Source organism: Heloderma suspectum, chromosome 2 (assembly GCF_057233095.1).
Source record: "Heloderma suspectum isolate Gila_16-S chromosome 2, 16-S_ref, whole genome shotgun sequence".
Classification (NCBI taxonomy): Eukaryota; Metazoa; Chordata; class Lepidosauria; order Squamata; family Helodermatidae; genus Heloderma; species Heloderma suspectum.
The window spans coordinates 268,266,613-268,286,577 of NC_139459.1; the positions used below are offsets into that span (position 1 = coordinate 268,266,613).

The 19,965-nt window shown below is 44.1% G+C and overlaps 1 protein-coding gene across 1 annotated transcript in view; it reads right to left on the reverse strand.

Moving 5' to 3' along the window:
* FAT2 (FAT atypical cadherin 2) overlaps positions 1 to 19,965 on the reverse strand; it is a 97,244-nt gene that overhangs the window by 14,393 nt on the left and 62,886 nt on the right. Inside the window, exons 16-20 of the mRNA XM_084832434.1 lie at positions 19,366 to 19,509; positions 18,653 to 18,850; positions 16,097 to 16,907; positions 14,607 to 14,752; positions 2,663 to 3,104 (exon numbers count right to left, since the gene is read on the reverse strand). Coding sequence (XP_084688560.1) covers positions 2,663 to 3,104; positions 14,607 to 14,752; positions 16,097 to 16,907; positions 18,653 to 18,850; positions 19,366 to 19,509 — 1,741 coding nt within the window. The remainder of the gene's footprint in view (positions 1 to 2,662; positions 3,105 to 14,606; positions 14,753 to 16,096; positions 16,908 to 18,652; positions 18,851 to 19,365; positions 19,510 to 19,965) is intronic.

Below are 19,965 nucleotides of genomic sequence, written 5' to 3' on the forward strand. Positions count from 1 at the left end.
GCTGGAATATGCTCCGCTGCTTGGGGACCCTAGCAACAGAGAGTGCAGAGTTCTTGTAAAAGCCAGATGCACATGATGGTTGTGTACTACAGTTTGACCTTGAATTTATGGTTTCTCTTTTCCCCAATTCCAGAAAATGAGATACTGTGTGTAAATTACGCCAATCTGTCAAAGATCGTAATACGTACAGAGATTAATAGTCACACCTGGCCACACACGTTTGTTCACAGAGAAGTGACTGATACTGCTGGGGGAGGGGGACAGTAGTAGGGTTAACTCCTCCTAAAATAGTGGTTAACTCCTCCTAAAAAAGCCCTTTATCGTCCCATCTTAATGTGCTATTTTTTCTCATCTTGCCTGCCAATATACCTTCATTATTTATCATCACGCCTGCACCTAAATGAGAGCTACCACCCAGCCTGGGATCTTTGGAGTGCCTAACTCCATGTGTCAGCCCCTTTCCCAGTGTTGCCGCTTGAGTTGCAAAATATTCACAGGCCAAAACAGGTTTCTCTGCTTCTCCCCATCCTGCCAGCCTAAGGGCGCAATCCTATGCATGTTTAGACAGAGAAAATGCTTACAATTCCCAGCGTTCCCCAGCCAGCCATGCTAATGCATGCATAGGATTGCACCCTAAATGTCCTTGTCATCCAAATCATCTTCACTGGCCATAGGGAAAAATTCTCATCTGTTCTTTTTCCCTTGGTAGCAAAAGCCAGCAAACAGCAAATCCCAGACTTTCCACACTCCTTCTTGCTTGTGTTATTTAAACTGTAATGGAGGAGAGGCTGGTGTTTGGACAGTCAGTTCCTGCCATTTGGTAGGTCAACCCCTTTGTGCCGCTGAGGGCAATGCTCTCTAGTCCCGACAGTTCAATAATTCCTTGGGAATGTGGCAAGGTGTTGCAGGCCACACTGGAGACCCCTGTCCTGATTTTTGACAGCTCTGCCTATATCACTTGGGTAATGAAGTAGAATTTACTTCAGTTTTAGAAGTATCTTGGCATCTTGACCAAACTTCTTTAGCATCCTGCAAAAGCCTCCTATTCAAAACATGCAACAATAAGCCAGTGTTATGTGGCCATTAGAATGTTAAATCTGCAGCAGGGAGATCAAGGTTCAGATTTATCCTCATGCAGGAAGCTCATTGGGTGACTTTGGACTAGTCATCATCTCCCAGCCTAGCCTACCTTGCAGGGTTGTTATGAGGATATAATGGGATGGCCCTAATGCCTTGAGCCTCTTGCAGGAAGGATGGCATTGGGATACAAATACCAGATGATAAACCGATTGTATATGTATAGATAGATGATAGATAAATGATAGATAAATAAATTCATAGATGATAGTAGATCGATGATAGATAAATTGATAGATAGAAAGATGATAGATGGCAAGCAGGCAGGCAGGCAGGCAGACAATAGAATAAACCTTCACTCCTGTCTGGTAGAACAAATGGATGCAAACTGCATACTTCCCAGAAATTAAATTATTGAAAGAAGGAAAAGAGAATGGAAATTGGAGGAAGCGTTTTTCTCTGATACCTCTTCCCCCAGCACATGACAGCAGAGGAAGAAAGCCCCAAAGCATAATGGTGCAATTTGTTGATTTATTTATGTATTTAATCATTTCATTTTCTAAACTTGGATTCTGCCTTATTGTCAAAGACTCAAGGCAGCTAACAGCAGCAAATATTCCAGATCTTGCCGTAATTTGAGCACTAACAGTTACTTCCTGGACTAAAAGCAAATCCTGCAGATGGGAGTATGTGCATACAGTACACACAGATAGACAACAAGGAACACCACAGCTGCCAATGTCAGTGCTTGTTTAGGCAGGGGTTGGGCCTGCACCGAGATCCTGGATTGTTTTAAACCAGAGTTCCTGTTTGGGGAACACTCTTTTAATGTTGGTTAACTGACTAGGATATTAAGCCAGGAGGAGGGGAGGGGAGAGAGTGTGGTGTGTGGACCCTACACTCGTTCCTGGCTTCATATACCGTGGTCCTAAACAGGCTAATGCTTCACAAGCGGAGCATATTAACGTAGAACAGGGGTGCAGAAGCTCTTTCAGTCTGAGGGCTGAATTCCATTTCGGAGAAGCTCTCAGGAGCCACATTCCGGTGGTGGGCAGGGCAAAAGGGGCGGGACATAAAAAACAAAAATACCCACATAGTTTAGCTCTTCCTGCCAGGAACTAAGCCTTAGGAGAGGCATTTCAACCTTTTAGAATGGGGAAGAAATTGTGCAAAAGCCGAGAAGCTACCAAACAACTGGCAGTTGGGCAAAAGGTGGGGCCAAGGAAGCGTGGCTTTTTGCGGCACTTCAAAGGGCCTGATTGGGACCCCAGAGGGCTGGACTTGGGCCCTGGGCCTGAGATTCTGCACCTGATATACAAGCTCTATGAATCTCTGCTATTTCCCTATAATGTGACTGGTTTCCATGGTTATGATCCCAGGGCATGGTCTTAAGGCACATGAGGCAGCCACCTTGCTGAAGCTAAGCAGGTCTGGGTCTGGTCAGTGCCTGGAGAACCACATGTAGCCATCTTGAGTTCCATGATGGAATATATATGTAATAAATAAAAAATAAATAAATATTTATTATAATAAAATAATAAAATACTTCTCTAACTGCCCGCTCCCATTGGCCATTGCTACTTACCTCCACCTTTCATCTCAGTGCACAGCCCATCATTGAGGCAGGGGTTGCTGCTACAGACCCCAGTGTGAGGGCAGCACTGCCTAACGCCTGCCTCTTCAACGACTCCTCGGGACCTCTTTTCCTTGGGCAGAACCACCAGGTCTCTTCCATCAACTGTAATGGCATCCAGGCAACCTCTGAACCCACCAGTGACCCGCTGAGCCTGATGATGCTGCACAAATCCGCCAACGAGCAGATCTCGCCTGGAATGGGCGACACTGCAGGCCTCGGGCAGCTCTAGAGAGGTGCTTCCCAAGCCGTCAACAAGCAAATGAATGGAATAGCTTTTCACTTCCAGACGGACAGCGTGCCATGCTCTGTCGCTCACAAAATGGCTGGATGAAAGGTTCCCGCTGAAACCAGTCCGACATCTGTACCCAAGGTGAGGCATTCCATTAACAAGCTGCAAAAGATGCCAAACAGGTATTTTTAAATGCTTTTCTTTCTTTCTTTCTTTCTTTCTTTCTTTCTTTCTTTCTTTCATTTTTAAAGTCTTTTAAAAGTCTGGATTAAACACACAGGGTTGGATTCACAAATGGGCTACCGCACGCAGAAGGCAAACACTTGTGGAGGGGGAGGTTCTGCATTTTTTCCTCCCCACTGCAGCCCCCACGCACCCACCAAATCTCCTCCAGAGGGTTCTCAATCCTCCAGAACAGATCTGGAGGATTCAAGGGGAGCTGTGTGGGGCAGGGGAGGAGAGGATGCAGAGGTCTAGTACCCCAAGTGGTATCCTTCTGGGTGAGGTAAGCCTGTTTGTGGATCCAACTCATAATTGTTAGGCTCACAACAGACTTGTTTCCACTTAGCCAAGCAAATGAAAGTCTTGTTTGGAAACATTCCTTGAAATGGGAATGTGAGTGTAGTGGAAACAATGCACCAATAGTGAGGCATACCTAAATCACATTGAACTGGATGCAGGCTGAAATCAATGGGACAAGCCATGATGTAACTTTTCACATTGATTTCAATGGGACCGCAGTGTAACGAAGTCTGCACTCAACTGCATTGATTTCAGCATCAACTGTGCCCGAGTTCCACTGATTTCCCTTAGATTTAGGAACATCTAGCTTTTGTTTATATTGTGCCTATACAGCTATTTATTTGAATTGGTCTGTTCCACCAAATAAGTAGTACGTTCTTAACAAGATCAAAAATGACCAACCCAGCCAGGTAAATAGATTGCGTTATAGACAGATCTGGTCTATGAAGCACAATCCACAGAGATATTCGCCTGCACAAGTCCCACTTAAATTAATGGGAACTGCTCAACAGCACAAGACTCCTGCAGGGATCCTATTCTTTTCAATGGGGCCTGCACAGGATTGATTGCATATTCCATACTTTTGTTTTAAAGCTTTCTATCACACTAAAACACAGATGAGAAAAAGGTATGTGTATTGCTTGGAGATTGTACACAGCAAGAATGCTTGGTGGATTGTTCTCATGGGGTTTCTTTTTCAAGTCATACTGTTTGTTAATTTATATTCTATTTCCTGTCTGGATCTTGGCTTCTGCTCTTATTAACATCCTAACAATGATGTCAGAAAAAGTTAACTGGATGACAATGGAAGTTTTTATTCCAGGGTTAATGTTTTCTTATTTAATTATGTTATTTGTTTAAAATGCAAGTGAATTTTTCCGTATCGCAGGGTCAAACAATATAGTCAACATGAAAGTTCCATGCATTTATAAAAAGGGATGATTCTTCCACTGTGTTACACCCTTGGACTTGCCAAAAATTGGAGGCTCTGGCCCTGCCCCCAAACAGTGAGTTCAGACCCCTGGCTGCATCACTGAATCTACTCCAGACCTTCCCTGCTGCCCTCAGGGACTTTGTCTCCAGGCCTTGCCTAGGCACCAGAAGCATTGAATTCAAGAACTGACAAACTTCATGGCAAGACCTATGAATTGGGAGATTCTATTCTATTCTTTCCTCTGGCATAGCCCTCAACAAGGGCAAGGTTACTTTCCCTCTGCTCTTATCCATGTCTTAATAGGGCTGGATCCAGTATCTCCCTTCTGCTCATGGAAGGTCCCTCCAACTGATTTTGGGCGATGCTCCCTCCGCCCACACCAGAGCTCCCCCATTCAGCAGGTTCTCTTGACTCTCTGTGTAGCATTTTCAGGGGGCTGGAGGGGTTGCCATAGGAAGGAGGGGATGGGGAAGTCCACTTCTGGATCCCATCCATTGGCTACAATCAAAATAGAGAAGTGTTTGTTTCTTGCTATATTGTAGTGCATTGATTTCAATGTGTATCTGTTGGAAGCAGTAGTAGAAAACACTGCCTAGGTTTTGGAGTGTTGTTGCTGTTACTCCCAGAGAGTACTGAGAGGCAAATTAGATAAGTTGATAATTTTCCAGTTGAAGAGTTTACAAGCTTACAAGCCTCACTGAACTCTTCTTATTCTACCTAAAGAAAAGCTTGCTCTTCCTTTCTAAGATATTGCTTTTCAACTGGACTCCAACTAATTCTATAATTTAAGATGAATCTGATGGATCAGGTCCTTCCTGCTCAAAGTCCCTTCTTCTCCCCTACCCCAATTCTACTGCATCTACTGTTGCATGGACCAGTCCCTGAGCTAAAGAGCACAAGTCCTATGTGAAGTAAAACGAAACAGATTCCTCCCTGAATCAGGCAGCTCAAAAGGTCAGGATTCAGTCTTTTGCTAACAAAGGTTGCTAAATAAAGCTCATTAACTCATGTCATTATACAACCTTGGTGAAATATTGCCAGCCCTTACTGTGTTTGGTAATGTACATTCACCTACAATAAAAATAAAGTCTGATGGGAACAGAATCTTGGCCTTGCCCTTTGGTTTCTTGACAACCTGGCCAGACAGCTTTTTTTTCTTTCCCTTTTCTGTTTCGATCCGTTAGCCATCCTACTTGTCACCGGTGGCTTCTGGAGCTGGAAATATAGTGCTATGACATCCCATGTGGGACATCATGGCTGCCAGTTGGAAGCCTGACCTGTCTCCCTCTGTTTCTGGGTCTTAGATTATTTGGAAGTGAAGAAATGCAATACAAAAAAGTGTATTGCTTATAGAGACAGGCCAATCCAAATAATATAGAAGAGGTAAAAATGTCTGAAACAAAGACATAAAACGTGACAAATTGAGCTTCTCAATTCTCGTTCAAGCTTTAAGATTGTGACTGTTGTGCTATGTTCTTTTAAAGTTTTAGGTCATCGTGCTATATTTTTCAATTTTATGTTAATTATGTAATTATGATATTTTAATTATTTATAAATTATGCATTTTTATTATGTTTTGCACCACCCAGGGCTCCCTTGGGAGAAAGGGCAGTGTATTAATAATAACAACAACAACAACAACAATAATAATAGTAATTACTGTTGTTGTTGTTGTTATAAGAATTTTTAACATAAGCATAACCATTCAGATTACATTAAACTTTAGTCCAATTAAAGAGTCACCTTTGCTATCCACTGGCACTTTCTTCACCATACTTGCTCGAATTTTCCTAGCTGCTGTTGCAACTAATGCAAGTTGATAGAACATACATTCATACTGAACTTAAAGTAAGTATGCCACTAAATAAATGGCTTGCCACTACAAAAAGAGATCACCAAATATCAAAGTATTTACAGATTATCACTTTTCCCCATTTGAGAAAAGCCTCCACAGAACTTAGATTCTAGCAGATTCCAACTACTAAAGGCATGCTCCATCATATTCCTGTAAGGGGTAGATTATGAGTTATTTCTAGATGGACAGCTCCTGGTGTGAGAGTGTGGCATACTTACTTTTAGATGAGTACAAATGTATATCAAGTTGCATTATTTGCAACAGCAGCTGATCTTTTTTTATAGCAGCAAACCATTGAGAAGAACGATGTATTATTAATAATTTCCCTATCTCTGAGTGTGTGGAAGAAAGTAATCTGTTCATCAAGCCCTGATTGGAAGCCATGTACAGCTACACACTCTACATATATTGAATGCTGCCACATTCTGTCCTGAGAGATCTGTCATGAAGAGATTGCTTGATTGCTGGGCTCAAGTAAATGCTTGCCTAAATGACTGTACAATCTTAGCAATGACACCGTGCTCACTCTCTTGTTTTTGCTATGGATGCTGCTGCCTATGCTGGAACTGCTCCTTTGCTGGCACTAGGAAGGGCTGTTGACAGAATCCATACAACGAAAGGCAGCTGACAGATTTGTGCTGGGAGAACCGGTAGAGGAGAAACAGTGGTAGAGAAAAAGTCCTGCTGTAATAGTCAGCTATTTTCCAACAGGATGGAAACAGACAAGCCTGTTTATATATCCATGAGCTTAAGCCTCCCATAAGTGGCATCGTGAGAAAAGCAATGGGATCACAGAGCTTCTGAGTAGAAACCCACAAATTTCTTCTTCACTGTGTCAGAAGGGCGGTAGCAAACATTTGGTTGTCGAAGATTTATCCTGACGACAGCTGTGGTATAGTGAAAGACTGGGTGGGGGAAGCATGGAATTGCAGCTTTATGTAGATCTCAAGAAAAAATTCCTGTTTCTTTCCCTGTGATTCCTAAGGACATTCTCTCTACAGGAATCAAGCAGCGTGAATTAAGTGCTAGTCTACCGGGATTTGTATCGATCCACAAGTGCAAGGATATCGCTTGCAAAATAGCACTTCCATATCCTCCCCTTCCCCCTGCAGCCCTCTTGGACATCCTTCGAATCTGATCCGGGGCGTTTGGAGTGCGCAGAAGGCTGGAGAAGTGGTGGAAGTCCCATTCCACAAGTGGCATCCTTTCACTGGCAGAACAACAGATCTGGGTCAAACCCAGGGAAAATAAGTAGCTTACTTCTTCTCTAGAATAATCTGTAGGTCACGGAACAGGTACTACCAGGAGAATACAGCCTAATTGGAAAAATCAATGTAATGCATGCAACAGCTCTGGAAAAATCTATGACAGATATAGGGGGCAATCTCTGAAGGAGCCTAAGGCTGACACAGGATATATAGAAATCAACTATGGATCAACAAATACATGCATATTACCAAGCGATCATGAGAGACTTGTGGAAATCTTGCAACATACTCAGCAAGAACCTTTTATAAACAGAAGGTGGGAGGCCCTGGCAAGAATTTGCCATAAATTTGCTTATTTGCCATAAGCACTGGTATTGTTCGAATGTATGGAACAACGTAAGACTCAACTCTGACGAAGCTATTATGAGAAAGTGACAACAGACCTCCTCAGCTATATCACTGTACTCCTCCTTAGGTACTATTTTGGAATGCTTGCAATGAACAGAGAAAGAGGAGGTGAAAGGACAGATAAGAAGGAATAGAGAAGGCAAAACAAAGGTAAAATCTTGGAACAGTTTATTGAGCGCCTTGGAAATTAAAAGCCTCAGACTTGCACAGTCTGTAATCTTGCAAATTGACTTCAGTGGGAATTAAGCAGCTCACCTGGGCAGGACTGCACCCCTAGACAGCTTATAAAGAAAGAATGACAGTATAGCTGTGCTATACTATGTCTAAATTTCTATTTTCCATTTCACTCTGGAAATGCTTAAAACTATTTGGAAGTTAGAGCTGGTGCCGAATGTGGAATCCTGGCAGCCCATCCCTTAATGGGAGCTGGACGAATAAGAACCTATATGGCCAGTCCTATGCTTGTTGTACTGCACTGGCTGTTGGTTGGCTTCTGTGCTCAACTGAAGGTTCTCTGACCTAGAAACCCCTATACAAAGAGGGCCTAACATAACATAAGAACGTAAGAAGAGCCATGCTGGATCAAAGATCCATCTAGGCCGGCATTTGGTTCACACAGTGGCCAACCAGCTGCCTGTGGGAAACCCACAAGCAGGACGTGAGTGCAACAGCACCCATCCATTTTCCTAGCAACAGGTGTAAATAGGCATACTGCCTCTGATACTGGAGCTAGCATTTAGCCATCAGGACTAGTAGTCATTGATAGCCTTTTCCTCCATGAATTTATCCAACCCCCTTTTAAAGCCATCCAAATTGGTGGCCATTACTACATCCTGTGGCAGTGAATTCCATAGTTTGACTATGCGCTGTGTGAAGAAGCATTTCCTTTTATCTGTCCTGAATCTCCCACCAGTCAGCTTCATGGGATGACCCCGGGTTTTAGCATTAGGGGAGAGGGAGAAAAATGCCTACTAAGGGGCTGCATAATTAACAGGCAGGTATTAATTAGTATAGGGAACAATTCTGCCCTTAGGAACACAGGGAATTGCCTCATACCAAGGTTCGACTATGTATCCATCTAGCTCAGTATTGTTTGCTCTGGCTGACGGTGGCTCTTCCCAAGGTCTTAGGCCGAGAGAGGCCTTTCCCATCAACTTTTATGAGATCCTTCAAACTGGGGATGCCAGGAACTGAGCCAGGGGCCTTCGGTATGCAAACACCTACTCTACCACTGAGACATACCCCCCTTTCATATCAATAACAGACCCATCCAGCCACTGAAATGTGCAGAAGGGTCTTTGCTGGAAATCCTGTTCCTATCAAATTCATTCCCTAATAAGGACCATCTAAGTCCTAGTTTGCCAATTTTTAGCAAGTAAATGGAAGGTCTTTCTTTTTAGGAAGGTCTTTGGAAGTCTGTTGTAAGATTTGTGAAATGATATTTTATTGCCTCTTTTGGTTAAGCAATTTATGAGTTTAATACCCCCTCTATTGTTGTCTTCGTATTTCTATTGTTTTACAGATCTTTATAACTTTTTGATTTTTTGTATATTTTACATGATTTATAAGCCGTGTTGAGCAGTTTTACCAACAAAGTGGAAAACATATGAATAACCATAAAACACTATAACAAATCCTTTACCTATTTATTAAATAGCTGTGGAAGAAAGGTGCTTTATTATATGTTGGACCTACTAATTCCACCGAAAGGGGTGAAAGAAAAAACAAACATCAAAGACACAATTCAGCCAATGTTAAGCACTATTAAGTGCCATTGATTTTAATGGGGCAGCGTGCTTAGTTTTCCTACTGAAATCAGTGGGATTTAAACGTGCCTAGGTTTGGGTGCATTGTGTGCTAAAATATTTAAATGGGTAAATTAGCAGATTAAATAAGCAAACAATAGGGCATAGGATTAAAAGGTAATTCAAAATTAATTATCTATTAACAGTCAACTGAGGAGTAAGTCCCATTAAATTCAATGGGGATTACTCCCAGGTAAGAGTGTATAGAATTGCAGCCTATACTTCATTTACCCACTGGTTAGCCAGATTTTAGGGGCTGACAGTTTTTTTAAACGACCATGTTGCTCAATTAACTTACAGCAATGGGGAAAGAAATATTAAAATTCTGAAGACAACAAATTACAAGCTCTCTTTTCTGCATCAAGTTACATTAATATCAATGAGGGACCAGCAAGTTTTAAAAAACTGGTATCTGGTAGGTGATGCTCCTCCTCTGTTGCCAAGAGAGCACTGATGCACACACCTTTGAATTCCATACAGATTCAGAAAGTACAGCCAAAAAACGATGATATTAGATTAAGATGTTCCTGCTTCTGGCAAGAAGTCTTGAGTGATGAAACTCATCAAGGGAAACATAAACTTAGAGGTTCACATGTTTGTGCTTGACTGGGTCTCCTTCTCCCTCATCCTAATCCGTCAACATTCACATGGATTGTTCATGAGAGAGTAGGTCATGTAAGATGACCTTGAAAAGACATTAGTGCTCAATTAAAGCACAATTTGTTTAAGTCATCGCTGCTTGACATACCACATTTTTCAAATATATATGATGACCAATGGGTTTGACCTCAGCCTTCTTGACTGGGACCTTCCCAATCGAGTAAAGACTGTCTGAGCCATTTGTGAGGAAATTGCATGTTCCCCTTGATTTGGTGGTCGATGAGTAACATAATGTTCAAGGCTCCAGTAAAATCAGCCTGTAGGCTGTGGATTAGGTTAAAGCTGTGGTTGGGTTAAAGCAATGGGAGGCAATCTTTTCAGGGCGTGGGTTGAGAAACTCTCCTGGGTACCACCACAAAATGGCTGCTATGGCAAAGGGCAAGTAATCTGCCCAGAAGACTGAGTACAACACAGAGGTGGGGCATGCTAAACAACTCCTTTGAACTGACAGTTTTCAGCACCAACAGAAACCTATTTCACAGCAATCCCAGCTGCTGGTTAGAAAATGTGTTATTTTATTTTTTTTAAGGGTGAGGGGTAAGACACTGTGGCAGGTGCCAAGAAAGGTGTCTGGGGGAATGTTGCCTACTCCTGGGTTAAAGGCTGTTGACTTATTAAGCTGAGAGTAGACAGCTAACATGCTCAGGAGTTATAGGCAGCCAGTGAGACTTTGCTTTCATGTTGCTGCCTCTCATGGGATTTTTAAGAAATATTCTTTAATTTAATAAACCTTTAACCTGACTCCCAGCATTAAAGCTGCTAAGACTGCAATCCTATGGTCCCTGGGAGGGCATCCCAGGGGGCATAGGATTTATTGGATCTCCCCTCCTGAGAGTGGAGAGAAAGATCTGTCCACAGAAGGGGAGATTCAACCACGGATGCTCCCTCCCTGCCTCCACTGAAGCCTCCACAGCCCTTACCTCCACGATACCAGAAAGGGGGAAAAGGAGCTGTGCTAGGGATGGGGCAGTGGCCACGCTAGGTGAGACTGTGGATCTGCAGGATCCACAACTCTCCTGGGCCCCAAGATGGCTCCTGATTTCCTCCCACTGGTTTTAAGGGAAGAGAATTCATAAAAACAACAACAGCAGCAACAGCTTCTGCTTGTGTACACTGCTTCTCCCTCATTTCCACTCTGCTGGCATGAGCCCAGCAGGGCTTGGGATGCTTGGGAGGCTCTGAGGCCTGGACATTCTGCAACTACGAGTAGGACTGCTCTGTAAAACACAGAAAATCAATTGTATCTAAAAATCTGAACAACTGCTAATAAAGATACAGTATAGGAATAATCTGAAAACTAACACAAGGAGTCAATTAAAAAATAGGTTGAGAAATTGAATGGCATCTCTGATCAGAGACCTTCCTACCATAGCCAACCCTCTGAAAGGCTGTGGTGCTGGAGAGATAGCCGTGGCTCTCATTCCTTTGTCACCAGGTTAACTGGAATGTTCCTTCTGGCTTCAGAATGAGAAGCCAGACCAGCACGGAGCAATGTTGGAAATTCCATCCCATAATAAATAACAGTATCTCCCAGGCAAGCGTTTCAGGGTGCTTCAAGACAGAGGGCTCCTAGCACTACCAACCGAAAGGCATTGTGTAGCGATTCTATCTGGTCTCCTTAACAGATTTTCTCTGAATAATGCTAGATGCGTTGGACTGAATAAGGACTGAATATGCTAGATGCATTGGAGGGCAGATCTGGAGGGCAACAGGTTGGGCAAGGCTGGAATAAGTGGTGGGGAAACACAGAAGAGTTGCAAAATGAAGATGACGTCATCTGGACACCCTGTAAAATTCCATGACCCGGGTAGGGCAATTGTACAAGGAAAGCCTCACTGGGAAGCACCCTTGGTCAAAAAGACAAGGCGTGGGGAACAATTAGGACAAATGCAAAGTCAACAAACAGCGACAACAACCGAATATTTTTAACACGTGCTTACTGTGCAAAGAGTCTAAAATGTTATTAGAAAATTAATTAACTATGCATAGTAATTGCAAACTTTCCTCAGCCTCCCTGAAAAGCTTTAATTAGCTCAGTGTTTTGACTCTTTGTCTTCACACAATGGCTCCTAAGCCTTAGACTGGTAGAAGGCAACCCTGTAATTGCTTTCTTTCTCCCGCTGTGTGTCATCACAGGAGATTCAGTAGCTCTAGCCACATGCCTGTTGCAGCATGTTCTTTTTCACTGAAAGGAGACTATGGTGTTGAAGTCCCAGCAGCACATGAGCATAATATACTGCAAGGAAGGTACGGCCTACTTTGACAGCTGTGAGTCGAGGTGTAGCAATGCTGGGCAGAAAACCTAGACTTCCCTAGCACATTCCAGTGAGATCAATAAATACTCCAAATGAATTTATGTCCTACCCTTCCAATGCAGCTGCATCTCTCAAAACTGCTTCCAACCATTTTAAAAACAACAAAAGCGACAAAAATCAACCAATAATAATAAGCAATAATAATTTACAATCACTAAAATAGAAAGAGGTAGAGCAGAGAAATGCAACTAAAATAAGGACTAACTTGAAAAATACCTCAACCGGGCAGGTCACATGTCTGCCAGAATAAAAATAAAACATTCTTAGGGAATGGGCCGGATGGTATGGGAAGAAATGGCCCTACAAATATCCTGGTCCCAAGCCATTTAGGACTTAAAAGATAATTAGCAACACTTTCAATTGTGCCCCAAAACTAATTGGCAACTGGTAAATCTGTTATGAGACAGGTGTAACACTCTCCTGTAGGCAAGAACCAACTAGCATCTTTGGTGCCTCGACTCCTCAAAGGTAGTGTACTTTGCAAAAACATCAGCCTTTCCCCCGCTAGCACAGGGGTGCAGAACCTCAGGCCTGGGGGCCAATTTGGCCCTCCTGAGGCCCCAAATCATCCCTTTGGGGTTCCCCATATGGCCATGCCCTCTTCCCCTGGCTCCACCCTTTCCTACCAACCACCTATCATTTGGTGATTTCTCAGCTTTTGTGCAGTCCGCCACATCCCCCTCCATTATAAAGGTTGAAATGCCTCTTCTAAAACTTAATTACTGGTAGGAAAAGCTTTAAGCTACAATATACAGGTATTTGGGGTTGGCCCAGCCCCTTTCTGCTTTGGCCCCAACTCCTTTTGCTTTCAGCCCACCACTGGAATGAGGCCCCCTGAAAGCTTCTCTGAAATGGAATTCAGCCCTCAGGCTTAAAGTAGTTCTGCACCTCTGACCCAGTGGGACTAACAGCAGGTTTGGGGAGAAGGGTAGAGCAATTTCATTTGGGAAAACAACATGGGGAGAAGAGTTAAATACCCTTGCACCAGCACCACTGCTCTGATCAAAATTGGAGCCCAGCACTCATACATTCTCTCACGGCTTCTTTAAAAGAAAAAAAAAAGTTGCAAGAGCTGATCACAGATCTAAACAACTCGGGAGCAGGGTACCTAGCTGACCATGCTCCCTATATATACCAAATCAGCCCAAGTTCTTTTGAGGAGACTGTCATTGGGGAACAGTATGTAAATGGGCCTTCTCAGTAGTGGCACCCCCCACCCCCCAGAACACTCTCCCACATGTGGTTCAAGAGGTGGAAACTGTGACAAGCTTCAAACGCCTCTTGAAAACACATTTGTTCACTCAGGCTTTCCCCGACCTGAAATTACTTGTAACTGATCTGCTTTACTGCTTTTGTTGTAATGTTTTTAAGATGTTTATTATTTCATTCTGTTTTCGCATTGGTTTTTACACTGTATGTGTTTTTATGTAAACTGCTTGGACATCCCAGGATGTCTAGTGGTACAGATTCAGCTTAAATAAATAAAGACAATGATATAATCTCCTGCACCACATCTGTTTTGATCCAACGTGTGTGGAGCACATTCATTCATCCAAGTGAGTCACGTAGTTCATGACAATTTATTTCAGCACATCTCCACTTGAAAGACACTGATAAATATTGAGATATGATGGCAGCCAGCCATGATTGATGGATGTACTTTCTTGGGTGGCTAGGATGAGACGAGCTTGCCCTGCTTGTTTCTTTGCTTATTTATTTATTTAACAGATTTATATACTGCTTACCATATTCTTAAACTATGTCTAAGTGGTTTACATAAAATACATTCAAATACAGCATTGAGCAGAAAGCACTATTGCTGCCGCTGCTCTTAGCGAAATGGACACTTGCATATATGTAGGCACTCTATATTTGAGGTGGGTGGCGGGTAGGGGAGAGTGTGCATGCCTCTTTGGGTAGTGAGAGGGGCGGCCATGTAAGGACTTGGGAATCCTACCTGCAGAACAGCACTATTGCTTCCATTGGTAGTGAGCAATACGGCATGGAGCTGGTGGGTTTGCAAATGGAACTGCATCTGCCAGTCCCTTTTGCCTTGGTGGTGGTACCATAGGTAGCTGTGTCCACTGAACCTCAAAGCTGTGCCTGGGAAGATAAGCAAAGGCAGCGATATTGTGAAACAGAGCAACAGCATACGGGGCTCCTCCAGTTATGTGCCTCCTTAATGTAGTGTATGGAGCATTTTCAAGTCTTCAAAGTGCTACACATGCATTATCTAACTGTAACCCTTACAACAGGTGTGTGTGGGGGGTGTTTCCAGACGTTGCTAGACTCAAACTCCCATCAGCCCCAGGAGGCATGGCCAATGGCCAGGGAGGATAGGAGCTCTAGTCCAACATCTGGAGGGCCACCACTTGCCCACCCTGCCTTGTAACAATCCTATAAGGCAAGTCAGATTTATTTATTTATTTGCTTTATATCCCAGCCTACCTCACAAAGAACCTAGGATGGCTTATCTCCTATGTCGCAGATGTGGGGGTGCCTGAGACTGAATGAGAGTGGCTTGCCTAAGGCCACCTAGTGAGGTCATGACAGAGGCAACATTTGAACTGGGGACTTCCTGCTTTGTTGCTCAGTCTCTTCAGCCACTATGCTACACCAGCTCTTCCTCCTTAAGGCACATCTGCACCAAGGTCTTAATGCGCTTCCAAACACATGCACAGGGCTGCCAGCCCTACTGAATGCCCCTTGTAATTTGCATCACAGAAGAGCATCAGACTGGGAGTCAGTTGCTGAAATTAATATTTCCTAATGTGAGTGGATTGTAATGCTTGCCTCAATTTCCCCCCCTCTATCTTGGATATGAATCAAATCTCTGTCAGTAGCACTGGGAAAACTGCATTTCCCATCACTCCTGGCACCTGACACACAGCTGCAGCAGCGTGTCAGAGAGGGAGGGAAAAGGGACCTCATTCTCTGTCTCCATTCCACTGCTTCTGGAGCAACAATCCAGGTAAACAGGTGTGTGGGGTGGAAGGAATGGGGGGCGGAGTGGGAGGCAGGCAGGCAAGGAGCTTGGAAGCTCATAGGGGTGAGGGTGGGACTGGCCCCTGCTGCACTCCCAGCGATATCACAGCAGGGATGTGATAGGTCTAAGATTTGTGTTATTCCGTATTTTCTAAGTTTGGGGAAAGCAATTTGTTTTTTGGCGGGGGGGGGGGGTGTTGAGCCCAATTCTTAGCCTGTCTGGGGGAGTTCTCCCCAACACTCCAGACGAGCAGGTGGGCTGCACAGTCCAGACAACAATGATGAAACTAAGATGCCTGTGTGTGTGTGTGTGTGTGTGTGTATACACACACACATATACATGTACATAAATAAAAACACACACACATGCTGGGCATTCTACCATGAGGCAATCACTAACTGAAACACTGGAATATTGTTTTATACAGGATAGGAAGATGAGTGATAAGACGTCTTTCTCACCATTGCAAGAACAGATTTGTTCCAAGCTGTGCCGAGGAGTGAGGACACTGAGTCGGGCAGTACTGTAAGTGAACACCATGCCTGGGTCAAGCTGGATCGTCTCTTTGCAGGCCCGCTGGGGGGTACACTCTGCTTCATGGCATGGCACACGAGTCACCTTCTTCATCTGCAGCCCCACTCGCTGGTCTAGCGACTCAGCTGACTGAGATATCCTGCTGGCAACGAAACTGGGCTTATACAAGGCATGACGAGGTTCTCCAATGGCCAGCAGGAGGTCCACGCCATCCGAAGCACCGGAAGGTTGCAAACTAGCCATGTGGATGTTCTGCCGCCTAGTTTCCAGGATGCTTCCCAGAAACCTTTGCAGGTTGCGCCAGTGGTCCCCAATAAATTCCTCAGGGGTCAGGTGGCGGAAATGTAGCACCACAGCCTTATCCAAAGCTTCCTGGCTGAAGGACCACACATGGATGTGGACACTGGTGGTGGCTGCAAAGGTCCCATCACTGACGGTTACATTCAGAGCATAGTGGCCATGCAGGAGGCCATCGCCCACAATTATCTTCCCGTCCGTGGCCCCTACTGAGAAGTGTCTCTTTTCAGGTGCGTCTGACACCAAGGTGTACAGGAGGGTATCATGGGGGTCTCGGTCTGTGGCATGAATTTTGCCAAGAACCCCACCTCGGAATGCTCTTTCATTAGTAGTGATGAAAATCTCTAACGGGAGGGCTGAAGGAGGGTATCTGCTTTGCTGCGTCACCTGGACGTTTACAAATGCAGATGAAGAGAGAGGAGGGATACCACTGTCTGTGACCTGTGGAGGGAAATTAAGCAAACCATTACAACTGCGCATCAGCACTTGCACTCAGCTTGTCCCTGGTGTGCTTGTTTTTTTTATTTAGGCCTCAAGATAAGAAATCCATGCTCTCGTTCATTAATTCCCCGTCAGTGTTCTTCTCACAGCAGTGTATTTCCATTGAATACACATTTAGACACATCCGGGAACCTTCAAGGCCAGCAGCTTCTGGTCATGGAGGCCCCAGAACTGGAATAGAGAGCATGTTGCAACTGAGAGCTGGATTACCTTAGTGGAGTGTTCCCCAATATTTTTACGGAGTTCCAGATCCTCCTTTCAGCCTCACCTTCTAAAAAGGAGCCCAGCTTTGCTAAGAACCTTGGAAACGCACACTCTCCTATTACCCTATCACTGTCACTGACCCCAGAATTTCCATACCATGACTAGTCGTCACTAATAGACTTCTCCTCCATGAATTTGCCTAATCCCCACTTTAAAGCCATCCAAACTGGTGGCCTCATCACGTCTGGTGGCAGCAAATGCCATAAACTAATTATGCATTGTGTGAAGAAGAGCCTTTGTTTGTCTGTCCCGAATCGCTCACCATTCAGCTTCATCAGATGACTCTGAGTTGTAGTAGTCCACTTGGATTTTCACCATCCTGAAAAAGTTGGTGTCATAAGCAAACGTGGCTACTGGCTTAAATGTGACATCAGGCAGAAAATATTTACCTGTGAGAAATTGCATGCGCCCAGCATCTTCTCTACACCGGGCTGCCTTGCCTGCACATGCAGCTTTAGCACGCCAACATGGTATTTGCCTGGGCTATAGATTCCTGGTGTGCTAACACTGCATGTACAAGTGAGGCCGCCTGGTTTAAACAAGATACTGGCCACACAGTATTCCTGCATGGGTAAGTTTTTGAGGATGCCCAGCGCCACATTTAAATTGGGCCCTAGTCTCTCTGTAAATTAAGAGAAGTGATAGCAAGTACAACTGTGGTGAAACTTGCTATTATGACTTTGTTGTTTCCAAATGTTATTGTAACCGTTCCAGTCCCAGAGATCTTTGCAGAACTAAAAAAACAGGGTGCTTCCAGACAGAGGTCAAAAGGCACTGGGCAGCAATTCTGTCTTTTCCTCCTTAACTGATTCTACCTGGTAAGAAAAAAGACAGAAGAAGCAGTGGGAAAACACTGGAGGGTTACAAATGGAAGATGACAACACCTGGAACTGCCCTGTAAAATTCTGTGTTTGAGGCAGCGATTGCAGAATAAAAACCTCATCTGGGAAGCACTCTAAGTCTAATTTCCATAGGTTCCATTATTATTGTACCAGGCTGGGTACATTTGAAAACGAAGGGCTAAACTACACGCTCCACAGGAGATCTGTGACTGGATCTCCCGATGCTTTTTTCGGAGGGGACTGCCAATTTCATCAGAGCAGCAAAGCTGCAGGAGGAGTTATTTAACCCTACCCATCACAATATTGTGCAATTAAAATCCTCACTCCCAAGCTGTTGTTTGCCCTGAGCGGTATTTGTATTTTTTTCCCAAATGGGACAAACAAGAGCCCAGAGATGTGATTTTGGTTGGGAAGACGGCCCAGACAGAAGGGTTAAGCACCCCTTCCCCAGAACTGCCGCTCTGATTGAAGTGGGAGCCCCACCCCGCAACAGCAGCATTTCATCCAAAAGCAAACATTAGAAGATCCAGTCAGAGTTGTCCCATGTAATGTGTAATTTGGCTGTAAAAATAGATCTACCTGGACTTGCAAAAGGTATTGCTCTTTAGCTCTTCTGTTCAAGATGGATGATGTCACCAACACTCCATCCTGGTTGATCTGGAATGCCTTCCCTTCATTTCCCTCAGTGATGAGGAAAGAGTATGGTGGCCCATTCTCCGGGGAGTCCCTGTCGCTCATTATCAGCTCCAGGACACTGGTGCCAACTGGAGAGTTCTCCTGAAATGTTAGAAAAGCAAAAGGCCAATAGTTTAGCTAGGTACAGAACTGCTAATTTGATTCACAGGACAGAAGAGGAAGGGATGACAGAGGAAAAACAAACAGAAGGTTTTGGTTCAAGCTTTGTAACTTTAGCCAAAGGCCATCTCAAAAACAAAAGGGTTGGGGTGTGTGCAGATGCCGAACAAATAAGCATCACACAATGTCCTGGTTTTCATAACTATTTTTTTCTCACATGTTTGAATGTTAGAGAATCTTTGATAATTTAGAGGTCTGCTTATGTGGTAAGAAATCTAGTGACCAGATGTGAATGTTGCAGTTGACATCTGCAAATGAAGTTTAACTCGAGGGCTAAACAGCGGCCTCTGATTTCACCAGATTGATTTCTTACTACTGTTAAGCTTTGGTTGTCTCTTAGCTCCCAGGCAACCCAGCAATTAATATGGGAACTCTCAGGACCATCTTTAGAAAAAACCTAATTGGGTAAGGCTGGTGCCTCAGAAGGGCTACTTTACCTGCACCGCCACACTGTAATTGAGTTGAAAGAGCCTGGGTGGGTTATCGTTGACATCAGACACCCGAATGAGCACAGTGGCATCACTGAAGAGAGCCACCTGTCCATTGTCCGTGGCTCGGACTGTCAGAGAGTAGCTGGATATCTAGAAAAGATAACACATGTACTAAGAAGGTTTGGTTGCTGGAATACACATTAAGCCAAATGGTAAGAATTAAGTAAAGTATCAGCTATGGCCTTTTTATTCTTAGTGCCTACTACTTTACTAGGACTAAGGGCTGATCAGTTTTAAGTCTGAGCTCTGATCAGAAGACCCTTATTCCATTTGTTAATACAGAGGTTTTGTTACCTCCAAAGGATGCTCCCAAGGGGTTTTGCTGGACTGATAATGGAGAGAATGTGGACTATGTTTATGTCTTGACATTCCTTCCTGTCTACAGCCGATTGATAAACTGAGAGAAAGGTTAGAGGGATGTCAAAATAAGAAAACTGCATTATCCCTGTCTTATAAGCATGGACTGTAATTCACAGAAGATGGAGTTAGGGAAGCTGAGGTGGATGTGACGAGGCTTATGCGCCCAGCCAAGGAACCACAAATATA